General features: G+C 47.1%; 1 protein-coding gene across 3 annotated transcripts in view; it reads right to left on the bottom strand.

Moving 5' to 3' along the window:
* Positions 1–4,367: 4,367 nt before the first annotated feature.
* DPP9 (dipeptidyl peptidase 9) overlaps positions 4,368–14,909 on the bottom strand; it is a 53,180-nt gene continuing 42,638 nt past the window's right edge. For all 3 annotated transcript variants that reach the window (XM_069086781.1, XM_069086782.1, XM_069086783.1), the window contains 5 exons: positions 13,736–13,882; positions 12,408–12,560; positions 11,671–11,813; positions 9,976–10,087; positions 4,368–7,450 (listed from right to left, as the gene is read on the bottom strand). In XM_069086781.1, the coding sequence (XP_068942882.1) occupies positions 7,358–7,450; positions 9,976–10,087; positions 11,671–11,813; positions 12,408–12,560; positions 13,736–13,882 (648 nt within the window). In that variant the 3' untranslated portion in view covers positions 4,368–7,357. The remainder of the gene's footprint in view (positions 7,451–9,975; positions 10,088–11,670; positions 11,814–12,407; positions 12,561–13,735; positions 13,883–14,909) is intronic.

The raw sequence follows: 14,909 nt of genomic DNA, 5'->3' as shown, positions 1-14,909 counted from the left end.
GCTATTCTGGAAAGTAATTTTACATAGCCAGTAAGCATCTGAGGCAGGATTTAAACGTAGTTCTTCCTGGCTCCCAAGTCCAACATTCTGTCCCCTGTAACTAGTAGCTGCCTTAGCTGTATGGAGGATAGAGTGGGCACAGGGAGGTTAGTTATGAGGCTACTGAAATATTCCAAACCAGAGGTAATAAGGCATCAACTAGGTGGTATTCATGTGAATAAAGGATGGATGCAAGAAACACCATGGCAGTAATACCTGTAGGACTTGATAGACCAATTGAATCTGGAGGATCAAAGGAAGAAGAGGCACAGATAAGGTTTTGAACTGGGGTAAAATTGGAAGATGGTACAAATAGGAAAGTCCAGAAAAGAGGATGGGTTTAGGGGGAAAGGTGCTAAGTTCCACTTTGGACATCATCAGCCAACGAGCATTGATTAAGTGCTCACTGTATGCCAGCTACTGTGCTAGGTTGTGGAGATACAAAGAAATGTAAAAACACAGACCCTCCCGTCAAGGAGGAGGCAATGTGTAGTTAACTATCTCCCAGCTGCTATACAGTGTAAAAGATAGATGACCTAGAAGGGGTGACACTAGCGCTGGGGTCAGGGAGTAACCAAGAACGGCTTCCAGCAGAAGGTAGGACTTGAGTTATGTCTTGAAGGAAGCCAGGAGGTGGACATGAGAGGGGAGAACATTTCCAGCATGGGGGGGACAGCTAGTAAAAAGACACAGAGTTGGGAGATGGATGGACCGTCATGTAGTAAGAAGGCTAGCATTGCTAGATTGCAGAAATGAATAAAGTGTAACAAGACTGGAAAGTAAAAAGGGGACAGGTCGTGAAGGGATTTAAATGCCCAATAGGGTATTTTTATCATTTTATTTGGGAAGTAATAGGGAACCATTAGAATTTGTTAAGTAGGGTGACATTGTCAGAACTGGGCTTTACAAAAATCACCGAGCTGACTGGAGGGTGGGTTGGAGTGGGGAAACATTTGAGGCAGGGAGACCAATTTAAAATAGCCCAGGCTTGAGGTGATGAAGGCCTGCATCAGGATGGCACCTGTGTGAGTGGAGAGAAGGGGCCACATGGAAAGATGTGGGGAAGGTAGAAATGACAAGACTTGGCAATAAATTGGATTCAAGTGAATTTGAGTAAGGAGTAGAGGATGGTAGAGATTATGAGAATGAATGCCTAGGAGGATCATGGTCCCCTTGATAGTAGTAGGCAAGTTTAGAAGAGGGGAGGGTTTGGGGGAAAAGATAGAGTTCTTTTTTGGACATACTGAGTTTGAGATGTCTATGGGACATCTAGTTCAAGATGTCCAAAGGCAATTAATTTGGAGAGACTGGCACTCAGGAGAGAGACATGGGCTGGATATATTGATCTGGTATTTACATAAAGATGATAATTGAACCTTGGAAGCTGATGAGATCACCTGAGATGGGGAGAAGAGAAGGGCTTTAAATGCCCAGGAGAGAGCCTTGGGGTGGGGGAACACCCATGGTTAGCAGGAATGATTTAGGTGACTATCCAGCAAAGGAGACTGAGAAGGAATGGTCAGACCTATAGGAAGAGAACCAGGAAAGATCAGGGTCAGGAAAACCTAGAGAGGAAAATATTCAGTAAAAGATGACATAGCAGTGCCAAAGGCTGCAGAGAGATCAAGAAGAATGAGGTTTGAGAAAAGGCCATTAGATTTGGCAATGAGGAGACCATTAGTGACTATGCCAAGAGTGCTTTCTGTTGAATTATGAGGTCAAGAGCTACATCGAAGAGAGCTGAGTGAGGGTGAGGAAGTGAGACATTTTCCCCCTATTATTTTGAAGGGGAGGTGAGATGTTGGATTATAGTGGGGATAGTCAGATCAAGTGAGGGTATTTTAGAAATACAGGAGACTTTGCAAGTGTCTGTAGGCAGCCAGTAGATTGGGAAGAGGCTGAAGATTAACCAGAGCAGGGAAGATGGTGGGGGGCAATCTTCTGAAGATGGGATGAGATCAAGGGTGCATATGCAGGGGTTTGCCTTGGCAAGGAAAAAGGGCACCTCTTCACATGGCTGAAGAAGGCATCTGATTCCAGATGAGGAGAATGGGAGAAAAGGGAGCTCATAAGAATGGCCATGTAACCTTGAGCAAGTTACTTAACCCTGATTGCTTTAAAAAAAAAAAAATGGCCTCATTTTTTTTTTTCTTTTGTGAAGTATTAAGAATTCCCCAGCTGAGAGGGTGGCACCAGGGGGTACCTTGAAAGACTTGAGGAAGAATGAAAAGGTTTGTTTTAACTGCTGTGGTGTGTGGTATATTGAACTGGTTGGGGAAATGTAAAAGGATTGCCTTGCCATGCTGAGGACTCCAGGTGAGGTGATGGAACATACATTTGTACAGACTCAGAATAATTACATGATTTTCTCCAGCTCCATTCTGCTACACATGAATTGGTGCAAAGGTGGACTGTGGGAGTAATCTACAATTGAGGCTTAGCACAATCAGTGAAAGGACAAGGGACAAGGTGTAACGAGGTAATGTGAAGAGGGGGAAAGGAACAAGCCAGGTACTGTGCTAAGTACTTTACAAATATTGTCCCATTTGATCTTCAAAACAACCCTGGGAGACAGATGCTATTATCATTTTGTAGTTGAGGCAGCAGAGGCAGTCATGGGTTAAGTGACTTGCCCACAGTCACACAGCTAATTAAATGTCTGAGACTGGATTTGAACTCTGGTCTTCCTGACTCCAGGCCCAGAGCTGTATCCACTGCAACACCTTAGCTGATTATCCTTTGATGACAGGGATTGGTTTTTGTTTTTGTATCCTCAGTACAAAGGAAGCACTTTCTGTGTTTGTTTAATTAAAGGGAGGCAGTAAATGTAGATTGGTTTTTCTAGAGTCTGGTCAGTGAAGGGGAAGAGAGAAAGCTTTATAAAATGAGGTGATAGCAGGGCCTATGGAAGGGTGGTTTGGTTTTTTTTTGGAAGTTAGGAAAGAAAAGACCTGAACCTATCAGTAGATAAAAGGAAAGGAACCACTACATAAGGAGAGATTGGAGAAAAGGGAGAGGAGGGGAATTAACCAGAGGCAAGGCCTGGGAGGAGACGAATGAGGCCAATTCCATTAAATTCCTACAGTAAAGTCTCTATGCTAGGCATCCTCTGTGCCCTCTAAGAGCTTACATTTTACTGGATCAAGGGCACAAATGGGAAGGGGGGGAATTCTGGGGCAAAAACAAGGAAGGAGAGGGTAAGAGGGGCCTTAGGAGAGATGAGGACGTTTACGTGGTTGGGATGGCTTCACTTCCTCAGTCAAAGATGGGAAGACAGAGTTTGGGGGCTTGTGAGAAGTTTGGAGCAATTGCTATAGGGAGTGAGATAGGAAATGTCTGAAGTGAGTAAGAGCGCCACTTTAACAAAGCACTTTCTTCACCATGATCATACAAAGTGCCCTCCAAATGGGGTAGGAGTCTGTGTTATGGCCTGTGAGTCAGAAAGGGCAGAATTTCTTCTCTCCTCTCTGAGAAGGCCCTGCCCTTCCCTACCTAGGCCTTAATACTCAGAATTACAAATGCCTCTTCAATGAAGCCTTTTTTCTGCTTCTTCCCTCTCCTTCCTTCTCTCACCCCACCATCCCTCATACACTTACATGCATGGGGACTTTCTGAACCAGAAAGGGAGGCTAGGTCTGACACAGGGACATTAATTTTGCAAAGCCTCTTAAAATGCCCACTTTCTTTTCTGGACAACAGGACTGTCCCAGTAAAGCCAGTACACGTGCCCAGCCAAGACTCCTGTGTCCCTCTCACAAAGTGTTAGCCATAAGCTGCCTTGTGATCTGGCTTCAGAGGTTCTGGGTTTGAATTCTGCCCCTCAGAAGCTGTGTGGAGTATGTGACTTCATTTTTGGGCCCCAACTCCCTCATCTGCAAAATGAGAGGTAGACCTCTAAAACAAGGCAGACAACCTCTCAGGTCTAGCCCTACCATCCCATCACTGATGATCTCTTGGTCTATTGTCATTGTTACTTAACCCTTTAATCTAAACTTTAATTTAAACTTAATCCTGGAACTTTTCTTCTGCATCCTTCATCTCCTTAACCAGACCAAACTCTCTTACCCATCAGTCTCCCTGGAATTACCCAGGCAAGGGTCTGGCAGTAAAGCACTTAGTGGGTGTCTGTTCATGAACTGAGGTGAAAGATAAGGCAGGGGATGGTTGGAGCTGACGTATTCTCTAATCTCTTACAACTAAGGCACAGATTCTGAAAATATTCACTGTGAAGATGGAGGGGACCCAAGGGAACAGCTTTTTGTTTTTGGTTTTTTTACAGAAAAAGAGCCTGAAGATCAGAGAGGGGAAAAAACTAGCTCAAGGTCATATGATGAATGCATGAATAAAGCATTTATTAAGCGCTTGCTATATGCAAAGCTAAGTACTGGAGATACAAATAGGAAAGTAAGATAGGCCCTGCCCTCATGGAGCTCACACTCTAATGGAGGAGAGAACACATAACGGAAGTCACATGGAAAAGCCCACGCTCCTTAGGGTGCAGCCCCAAAGCAGAGGCTAATGCCTCTTCTTTTAGGTCATTTCCACGGGTAAAAATCATGCCACTGTCTGATGCTTAACCACTGGGCAGCACCAAGGGCTTTGGCGACAAGAGCTTTCTTTCCTGGGTCTTGTAGCACCGGAAGGAACACTTAGTTGCCAAGCTGCAGTATGCTGCACTGGAAGTCTTGTGATTCCCAAGGCTGAGTCCGAGAGAGATAGGGGGCAGGGCATGGTATGGGGGGACAACGGTGCTGCCACTCTTAGGGTCCTCGTCTATATGCCTATCAGTGGCAGTGAGGAAGATGGGCCTTTTTTCCAGTTTCTTCCCTCAATGACGCCCATGGGGCTGGGCTGGAAGAAAGTCTGGTAGGTCAGGGCCGTGAATTTTCAAAGGTTCATGGTCCTGGGCTGTTGTCTCCATAGGGGTATAAGGAAAGATGGCTGTTAAGGTGGTGGGGGTGGTTTGACTTGACTGAGTTAGAATCCTGCCTCAGTTACATAGTGAGTTGGTGACAGCGTCAGGATTAGAACTCTGGTCTCAAAAAACACTTGGGGCCCACCACTCTTCCCTTTCCCCACAATTTAACCTAATCGGTGACTCAAGTGTGTGATTACCTTTAGAAGTTTGATGTCTGGAAGACAACTGCCTCCATCTATTGCTATTATAAATGATTAAGTGAAAATTACAGTAAAACCCAGTTACGGCAAATTATTGTTATAAATGTCTAACAGGTTAAGCCATGCCCATTTTGTTCTGTGGTTCACAGGGCAGGTAGAATGACTGTAGAATGAAAAGCTTGTACCATAGGGTCATTCCTGCCTTCCAACAGTGTGGAGTCAAATCCTGACTCTTCTTATTAATGGCAGTGTGATCTGGAGAGTCCCTCACATCTCCCCTCTCTGGGCCCATGTCCTCATCTGTAAAATGAGAAGGCTCGTTAATGTGACCTCTGCCATCTCTTACAGCTCTGAGATTCTCCGGCCTCCAGTTCACTCCTATGTGTAGGAAGCACAAGGAACAGGGAATAAGAATTTGCCCTTCTGAAAACTTTATCAAAGGCACTGTTGGTTTGAAGGTCAGTAAGGTTAGTCAGCACTGTACAGAGTTCACAGATGGAGGCAGCAAATTCTCTAGATCGCACAAGTCTGAGTAGGTGTTACTTTCTTTAACAAGAAGAGTCTGTTCCCTTGCAAAAGTACCATCCTCATCGAATCAGGAGATGGGCCACTCTCTACCACGGTAACCAACATCTCTCACTGACTATTCATAATTCATAGGTTCTCAGACTGGACAGAACCTTTGCACCATTTAGTCCAGCCCCCTCATTCTAGAGGCAGAAGTGGAGACCCAGAGAGTGAATGTTAAGTGACTTTCCTAGGGTCACAAAGGAAATACTCTAATTTAGCTCTAGTCCCTTTGACTACAATTGCAACGTTCCTTCCTCCCAGTTTGGCAAGGGCTCAGGCTGGGGTTCTCCTCCCAAATCTGCTCACATATACCCCACTCCTTCCAGTTACATTGAGAGGCCTGACCCGCCTGAATCTTCACTTCAAAGAACACTCCACCAGATACTAGGCTGCCATTTGTAATATTTTTAATGAGTTGCTACGTCTTACACTCATAATTATAAAAGAATAAGAATCCACAAAAATATTTTCTTTTCATAATACGCACTTAAAATACTCGGGCAAAGTAGATGTGGTTCGTTTACTTTTCTTTAACGCCCCTGGCGGAACTCTTGGCTGGGAAGGAAGGTGGGGAAGGAAGGAAGGGATTACCCTGAGGTGGGATGGTTCTAATTCCCAACCCCAGACTCGTGATTCACATGAGCTAGGTGAACAGAGATGCATTGCAGGAGAGATGGCAAGGGATAACAGTCACTGACCTGCAGAGAACTGAAGCACAGCAAATATTTCAGTGCATGCCTGAAAGCTCAGGGAACGGTGTTGGGGAAGGGGGAGGGGAAAGGATGATGGAGAAGAACCAGAGAGGAAACAGGACAAGAAACATAAATATTCATTTCATTTCATTTAGGAAAAAATCCTGGATGCCACTCCTGTAGCCCCTAGATGGATGACCCATCCAGAGGCCAAGATACCTGCTGGCCCTATTCTGCCCATTCTGGGGTACAGGAGAAGAGTGTGTGCTCTGAGCCATCCTAACAGCCCCAAGCAGCTGGGCTGCCCCCTCAAATAGCCCCAGATAAATCTCTCAGGCTGCCCAATCATATGTGAAAGCTCCAATCATAAAGAAACCAAAGTATGGAGGAGGAAAAGACCATATGCCTAGGTCCCAGACATCCACTCCTATGCTATTGTTTCTTTCAGGGACCAGAAGCAGGTGGCCCAGTCTGGAAGCCACAGCCTCCTGTCTTAAGGCCACTTTCCTAATTCACTCATCTCAGCTCTGGGTGCTCCTCCCCCATCCCCACCTAACCAGGACAAACTCCAGCTGCGTCATGGCCCTTTAGCCTATTCCCCACCAGACAGCCATAAAACCAGTAGGAGGAAGATGCAGAAAGAGAGCCTTGGTGGAGACTGGCCACTGTCTTTTAGTCCTGGGATCAAAGAAGTGGGAGCCAAAATAGAGGGACGTTAAAAAAATGACAAGCATCAGCTGGCAATGGAGAGCAATTCCACAGGGGTGAGTCAAGGGAGGAGGCACCATTCCAAGCATCCTTGGCCCCTTCCCCATGCTCAGGCCAGGCTATGGGGAGCCAGGAGGTGGGCCGCTGGCCATTTGTGCTCTGGATAAGAAGGCTATTAGGGGTCAGAGGTGAGCTGTCAGTGTTCCATGGGTCTGGCCAAGACCGTGTGCTCAGAGGTATTCTTGTAGAAAGTGCAGCAGTGTGATTTCGTAGTGCTCTCCTGACTCGGGGCAGCGAATACTGTGTCTCTCATTGGGGTAGATCTGTGTGGGAGACAGAAGGAGCTCATTACTGTACTTGCTAATATCTGTCTCTGGGCACCAACCCGACAAAGGGATGGATGGAAGAGGAACTCTTAGCACCAAGACAAAGAACAGAGATCTCTCTGATTACATCAGCCTTGCTCCCTACCCCTATGAAGCACAAAGTCCAGGACACACCACCCACACCATTCTTCAGGACTCTTCTCCTTCCAGTCTCCTATCCTGAAGGGCCCAGATTCCTCTAGTTCTCCACCCTCCCTACTAGCAAAATCTGCTTTTGGGTATCATTGCGGGTGAGTAGGGAAGCTGATAAGTGAATGCACACTAAAGAGTAAATGACTGTTTTAAGGAAGTTTCCCTAAAAATCAGCCCCAAAAAGAGAACAAACTGCTCCGGAGGAAAGGGACTTTCCCAATGCAATTGATCCTCAAGCAAAAACTGGATGACCATTTGTTGAGTGTGTTGTAGAGAAGATTGTTCAGCTATGAGTTGAGGTAAGCAGCCACTGAGGTCCTCCTCAATGCTGAGATTCTGTGACTAATAAATGCTTCCTGTGGCTGTCTATCTTAAGAAATGAATCTCAAATTGCAGAATTTCAGGCTACCAACATATATTTTATAAGGAGTGAGGGTGAGAGGAGGATTACTTGGGCAGGGCTGTCTTCCTGCCACACCTCAAGTCATACTATGAGCAGCAGAGGGGTGTAGGGGTCAGAGAACCTGGGCTCACTACTTATCAGAGGTGTGATCTTGGCCAAGTCCCCTGACCCGTCTAAACTTCTGTTGCCTCACCTGCCAACCAGAATAACTGACCAGCTCCCTCTTGTTCTTGTGAGGATCAAAAGAAAGAATAAGCACAGAAGAGCTCCATAACCAGAAAAACTAATAGAAATGTGAATGATTGATTCCCCAACTCTGCCTGGGCATAAGGACTCCAGGGCATCCTCAGTCATGCTAATGGAGATGCCAGCAGGTGAATGTGAAGTAACTAGTCGTACCCACTCAGCCCAAGGACACAGGAGGCATACCATGACTCCATTTATTAAAAAATAAAGCCTTTTTTTAAAAAATTTAAAAATTAAATTTTAAAAATTTACTCTATAGGGAGAATGAGGAAGAATATAATAGAGAGCAGACTAGGGAAAGAGGTAGTCAGTAGGCTCGCTATCTTGGGATGGGGGCTAGGTGAAAGAGGGGGAGAAAATTTGTAACTCAAAATCTTATGGAAATGAAGGCTGAAAACTAAAAATAAATTAAAAAAATAAAAAAAACCAGAAAAAACCTGAAAAACAATTTACTCTATAAACCTTAAAGCCTTCTATCAATGGGAACTATTACTATTTTTCATTCTGTGAGTGCATGTGGGCTCTTCTTCAAGAACAGGGTGAATAGGTAATGCCAACTGCCTGGGCACAACTCCCCTGAGGGAATGGCTGTAGCATAAGGGACCTGGTGAAGCCTAGGGGGGTACAGGAGGTGGGAAGGGAAAGGGAAGGTAACCAGGAAAAGAGGAAGGAAGTAAAACAGAGGGACAGGCTCCTTCCTCTCCACAGACTTCTCTTTATGGAGCAGTGACTCCCTACCACAAAATACCAGTAGCAACACCATACCCCATTCTGTCACCAAAGGCTTGCCCATCCTCAAGTCTCCATTTAAAATGCAAATGCAGCAACCCTACAGCCTTTGCTGTGAGGAAGGAGCACAGCTAGGAGACAAAGGGAATCTTCAACTCAGCATGTGACCCTCAGCAGTCCTGACTCAACGCCCCCCCCCCCCCCCCCCAGGATTTTTTATCCAAGATCACACAGCTAGTAAGTGTTAAGTGTCTGAGTGTTAAGCCGGATTTGAACTCGGATCCTCCTGATTCCATGGCTGGTGCTCTATTCACTGTGCCACCTAGCTGCCCTGATCTCAGGATTTTATTTAGTGAAGTCCCCTGATTTCCTCTAACAGTTCTTACAAAACACTGGCTCCACCACTCTCTAGATCTATGGCCACTTGACCTCTCTAAGCCTTAGCTTTCTCATAGGTAAAATGGGGGTGTATTCCCTCCTTCTCAGAGCTAACTAAGCTGAAAGCCTTTCAGAAATGGCAGCTGTTCCTCTACAAGCAGCAGTCTGCCCTCTTGCCCTCCCTACCCACTCTGCCTGTCCTTGCTCAGTCCCAGGATGAGAGGATTTAGAGCTGGAAGGTCCTTGAGGAATGACCTCATCTCCACTCCCTGGGGAATGGCCCACAGCTGGAGTCCCCCGCTCTGAGCCTGCTGGCAGTGGGGAGAGCTCTGTATATGGACTGAGGACACAAGTCCCCATCTCAGCTCTGCCGTTGGGCACATCACTGTAGCTCTGCAGGCCGCACAGAGTTCTCACTTGTGAAATATAAGGCCTGTGACAAGGCCTTCCACTGGCTCTTCCAACTCTGACACCCTATGATATACTGAGTAAGCTTTGGCCCCTAGGCCCTACCCCAGCCCTATCCAGAAGCCTCCCCAAATCATGGGGGAAATGTTCACCAGCCCACACCCACCTGCAGCTGGTAGGGTTTTCCAGCTCGGATCAGCTGGGAAACGAGGAAGTTTGTGTGGAAAAAGTGCACATTTTCATCCAGGAAACCATGGAGGATCAACAAGCGATTTGGCCTAGAAAAGAAGATGTGGATGAGACCCTCTGGACAAGGGGACAGAATAATGGCCTTACCTTGGGGCTAGAACCCAAGTACTTCTCCCAGCCAGCACCCAGGGAATTAAAAAGAAGTTTTAAGAACATTTATTGAATTACCTATCATAAAGATATCTTTATTCATCAAACTAAAGAAACCCACACTTAATTAACTAAAGCTTACTTTTAAAATATACACTTTAACAATAAGAAACAAAATACCAAACATTTTTTAAGAAATTAGGGTACATACCCAGGTACCAACTGGTACACCCTGTCCTGGATACATGTTTATGCCTAGGAGCTAAAGGCTTCTCTCCCTAGTACCACCAGGAACAGAGAGCCCTTAGCATGCCAGGTCTTTGGGGGCACTAGTGTTGATGGTCAAGAAGTGTTCACTAAGGAGGTTCAAGCAAAGAGAGGAGGATGAGGAAGAGAAACCAGCTGCTGATCTAAAGAAGGGGGGGATAAGTGACCAAACACAAGGGAGGAAGGAGGTTCTGATGGAAACAAGCATGTGAGAATCTAATGGGAACCTGACACACTGAGTCTGGCAGAGGGGCCAGGAGAGCCCGGGGTCCTATCCCAGTTCGGACACTTACTGTGTGACTCAGTGAAGGGCAGATCACCTGGCCTTCCTGTGCCCGAGATTCCTCATCTGCAAAATGGAGGGTGAGGCAGCAGAGTGTCAAAGAACGAGCCGGGACTCAGACCTGCTTCTGACACAGACCACCACCTGGGTGAGTTACAGGCAAGCTGCCCATTTGCGCTGAGACAGGGAATTTCCATCCCAGGGGTTCTCCACATGAATCTACAGGGCCAGCTCTCCTCAAAATGGAGGTGCTGCTATTCCTCTGACCTCCTCCCAGGGCTGTTATGAGGAAGTCACCAAATAACTTCAAGACAACTCAGAGTTCTAATTATTAACGAGAACTTACTGGGCATCGGCTGACTATGTACAATGCCCCATACCGGTCAGAGGTAATCTAGTCTAATGGCCTCATTTTACAGATGAGGAAAGTGAGGCCGAGAATGAAGGGTCGAGACATTGGGAACTCTGGGACAGTGAAGTCACTTAGGTCTGGAGGACTGGGAGAGCAAGAATCAGGAAAGGCTTCACAGAGAAACAGGCATTCTGCACTGGGTTGTGCAGCACATCTCGATAGGTAGGTGGTGCTTAGGTGGAAGGAGACAGGGAGAGCAGGGGTGACCATCCTGGCCAACGAGACCAGCATGATTAAAATCCCAAAGCAGCTTGACCAGGATGGCTGAAGCAGAGATTCTGTGCAGACTCGGGGCTCCGCACCCAGGGCTTACGAACTGGCTTTTAAAGCATTCTGATGAGTGCATTTCTCCGTAACTGGTGTCCCCTGCAATGCTATGCATTTTATTTCTGCACTTAGAAACATGATTCTGAGAGGTCCAGGCTTCACTAGGCTGCCAGAGGGTCCGTGACCCCCCCATGAGTTAAGGACTCCTCACTTAGAGGTGCAGGGGAGGAAAAGTAGGGCAAATCATGGTGGCGTCCCACTGCCAAGCATTCCAGAGGGGCGTTCTAACTTACTCATTAGGCAGCTTCTCCACATGCAATGCCACAGAGCCTGCCTCATAACCCTGCTGGTTGTTCTCTGGGACATCCATGTACCGCTCTGTATATCCAGTATCATAGGCCATCCACACTGTGACGGGGGCACCTGCAATGGCGACCTGGCAAACAAGAGATGGGCAAGAACACAAGAAGCTAAGGTCATCCAAACCCAACACACAAAACAATCTGCTGGCCCCCACTCTAAACTCAAGAGACTCAAAGGAATAGAGTTTTCATAAAGTTTGACTTTGTGCACATCAGTGGGCTGGTGGGGAGGAAGTTGGGGGCCCTCAGATGGTCGGCTTTTGAGGCCCTCCCAGCAGCCAAATCCCCACTATTTAGTATTTCTTTGTTTGAGGTGTTCTCATCCCCCAACCCCAGCCACCTCCACAGGCCTAATGACCCCTCACCCAACTCCTCTCCACACCATTCCCCACCTCTGCCCATCTGAGGCTGGAGTCCCGGGTTCAGCTTTAAACACAAAGTTGCTGATGGGTTTTGTGAAGCCGGATGCGGGTTCGTGGATCAGCAGTGAAGGGCAATGAGGAAAGAGGGCTCTTCCCCATAATACTGCTGCAGGGAGAAACAGCCAAGTAGCACGACCACCTCGCTGGCACGGGAGCTGCCCACGTTCCGTCCCCAGCACACTGAGTTCACGCACAGCAGCACAGAAGGGCAGGGCAGGGCCCGCAACCAGCCTGGGGGGCACTCACCTTAAACACGTGGGGCTTGTGAATCAGCCCCATGAGGGAAAGGAAGCCCCCATAAGACCAGCCGTGGATGGCGACTCGACTCAGGTCAATGAACCCGTACTTCTCTGCCACAAAATGCAAACCTTCCACCTGGTCCTCTATTTCTACCTGACCCTAGAGAACAGAGAAAGAAGAGTCAGCAGATCTGATTCAGCTAGCTGGCCAAGGTCAATGGGCATGGACACAGACCCTCCGAACCAGCTGGACAGACTGCCAAAAGGCCAAGGGAATCTGGATTCCCTGCTGGTGGCCTATGCAACTCAGGTCCAACCCTTCTCCAGAAGCCTTCCTTCATAACGTAGTACAGTAGAAATGAGGCCAGATTCAGACTAGAGAACTCTTTGTTCAAGTCCTGACTCTGTGGCTTTCTAGCCATACGGCCTTCTGCTTAACATTGCCTGAGCATCAGTATCCTGATCTCTAGAATGGGTAGATAGAACACTTGCATGGCTGACCTCCCAGGATAGTTTTTAGGTTCAAAGAAGATAGTGCATAATGTGCTTTGTAAACCAAGAAGTGCTACCCAGCACCGTAGAGCCAAGAGGATGTTAGACAGCATCTGATTCAACATCCCTGTCTTATAGAGGAGGCACCTGAGACCAAAAAGGCAGACCTTATGTGCCCAGGACCAGGCAGCAGCCAAGACTCTAACGTAGGCCTTCTAGCTCCCAATCCCGACCCCATAGACGTTAACAGTTTGCATTTTCCCTTTCTTCTGACCACCTCGAGCTCTTAATGGCCACATTAGTCTTTGGGTCCCTGGTCAGATTCAGCCTTAGACTGCTAATGCTTTTTTATTTTAATTGTCTCTCTTTGACTAGAAGGTGAGCTCAGGGCCCCAAAGTGTCTAGCAGAGCTGCTCATTAAATGCTTATCGATCAAGTGACAGGCTTTGTTGTTCTGCCTTCAGTGAGAAGCCTGTCCCCGGCTCCTTTAATACTAGTGCCTTCCCTCTGAGACTCCCTAGACATTGACAGCTAGATACATTTACACAAGCCTGCACAGTGTCCCCACCATCAGACTGGGAATTCCTCGAGGGCAGAGTCTCCTTTTGCCTTTCGTTGCATCCTCGGTGCTTAGCACGATGCCAGACACACAGAAAACACTTAACCGGTAATTTTTGACTTTTTAAATTAAGAAATGCCATAAGGGGTCCAAGCAGTCCTGTAGTCAGTTTCTGACAAAGGGACAGTGTGGTGGGAAAGACAAAACTATCCTCCCAGGAAAATGTCCCCAAAGAAACCCATCATAGGCCTATCACTCAGGAAGAGACTGAAAAAAACACTTACCATTTGGTTTTTAAGAGCCCCTTCAAACTGGAGTCCTCGCTGACAAGAGCCTCGGCCATCGATCACCACCACAGCATAGCCAAGAGATGCTAATGTGTTCAGCCTCAAATATTTAATGCCTTTGAAAGAGTTGTTAACTAGTTGTACCTATAGTGGGGCAAAGAAGGAACACCATTAAATAGATCATCATGACATGTTTTGGGATGTTGGCCAAGGGGAACCTTCAGAAGTCACAAAAACCAGTGGAGATCCCTTTCTCTTCCTAATGGAGCCCTGGTACATTCTAAACCAAGATGGTCACACCCCTGACTGTGACCCATCTCCCAGTACTCTCCAACATGTAGCCTTCGCTCCATCAAGGCTCACTCCATGTCCCACAAACGTAGCCTGAGCACTCCCGCCACCTGTGGACCGCTACCTACGCCACTGCTCTCTGACTCCAACCCATGCACCAATCTCAGAAGGTCCCTTCTCCTCTTCTCCTTGGGTATCATCCAGGGTGTCATCCAGGCTTTGAATCCCTCATTCAGTTCAGAGAGGCCAACTGATCTGGCCAAGACCCCACAACTAGTAAATGGTAGAGCCAGGGCCCAAATTCAGGCCTCCTGACTCAAAGCCCTCTGTGCTCCCTCCTATCATGTTACCTCCCAACCAAAGCCTGAGTAGATGCAGCTCTACATCCCCTGTAAATATTTCTGGACCCAATCCAGCCTTTAGCTATCGCTCTATTCTTTTGTCCTGCTGTTTTGACTTTTATCATAACTCTTCATCTGTTTGTTATCTTTTTGTGTGTGTTCTTCCTGGCCAGGGAGCATGCCTGATGAACCTGGGTACTGCTGGCAGGTGCTAGGTCAACACAAAAGTCAATGAGCCAAAATGTTATTAAGGGTGCTCCCAACACTGATTCCAATACCCCACCCTGCTCTCCAGGCCTTAGGCTTTACTGTGACCAAACAACAAATACAGTTCCCACCATCAACGGTTTATTTTGTCCTGAGGAGCTACTGCACTGAGCTAGGCCTGCCTTGGAGCACAAAGCCATTACCAGATCTGTACTCAAGTTTTTCAGTCCATTAGAGCTTAGGTATTACATTCATTTACTGAATGATTTACTAAAATTGTCTGTCTTTCCTCAGACTTCACTGGGCCAGGACTCTTCTCCCCTAATGCATTT

Source organism: Petaurus breviceps, unplaced genomic scaffold (assembly GCF_028583685.1).
Source record: "Petaurus breviceps papuanus isolate PSGF00001 unplaced genomic scaffold, PetGlider_PUasm1.0 180, whole genome shotgun sequence".
In the NCBI taxonomy this organism is placed as follows: Eukaryota; Metazoa; Chordata; class Mammalia; order Diprotodontia; family Petauridae; genus Petaurus; species Petaurus breviceps.
The sequence above is the reverse complement of the archived record's forward strand: the minus strand, read 5'-3'. Positions and strand labels throughout refer to the sequence as shown.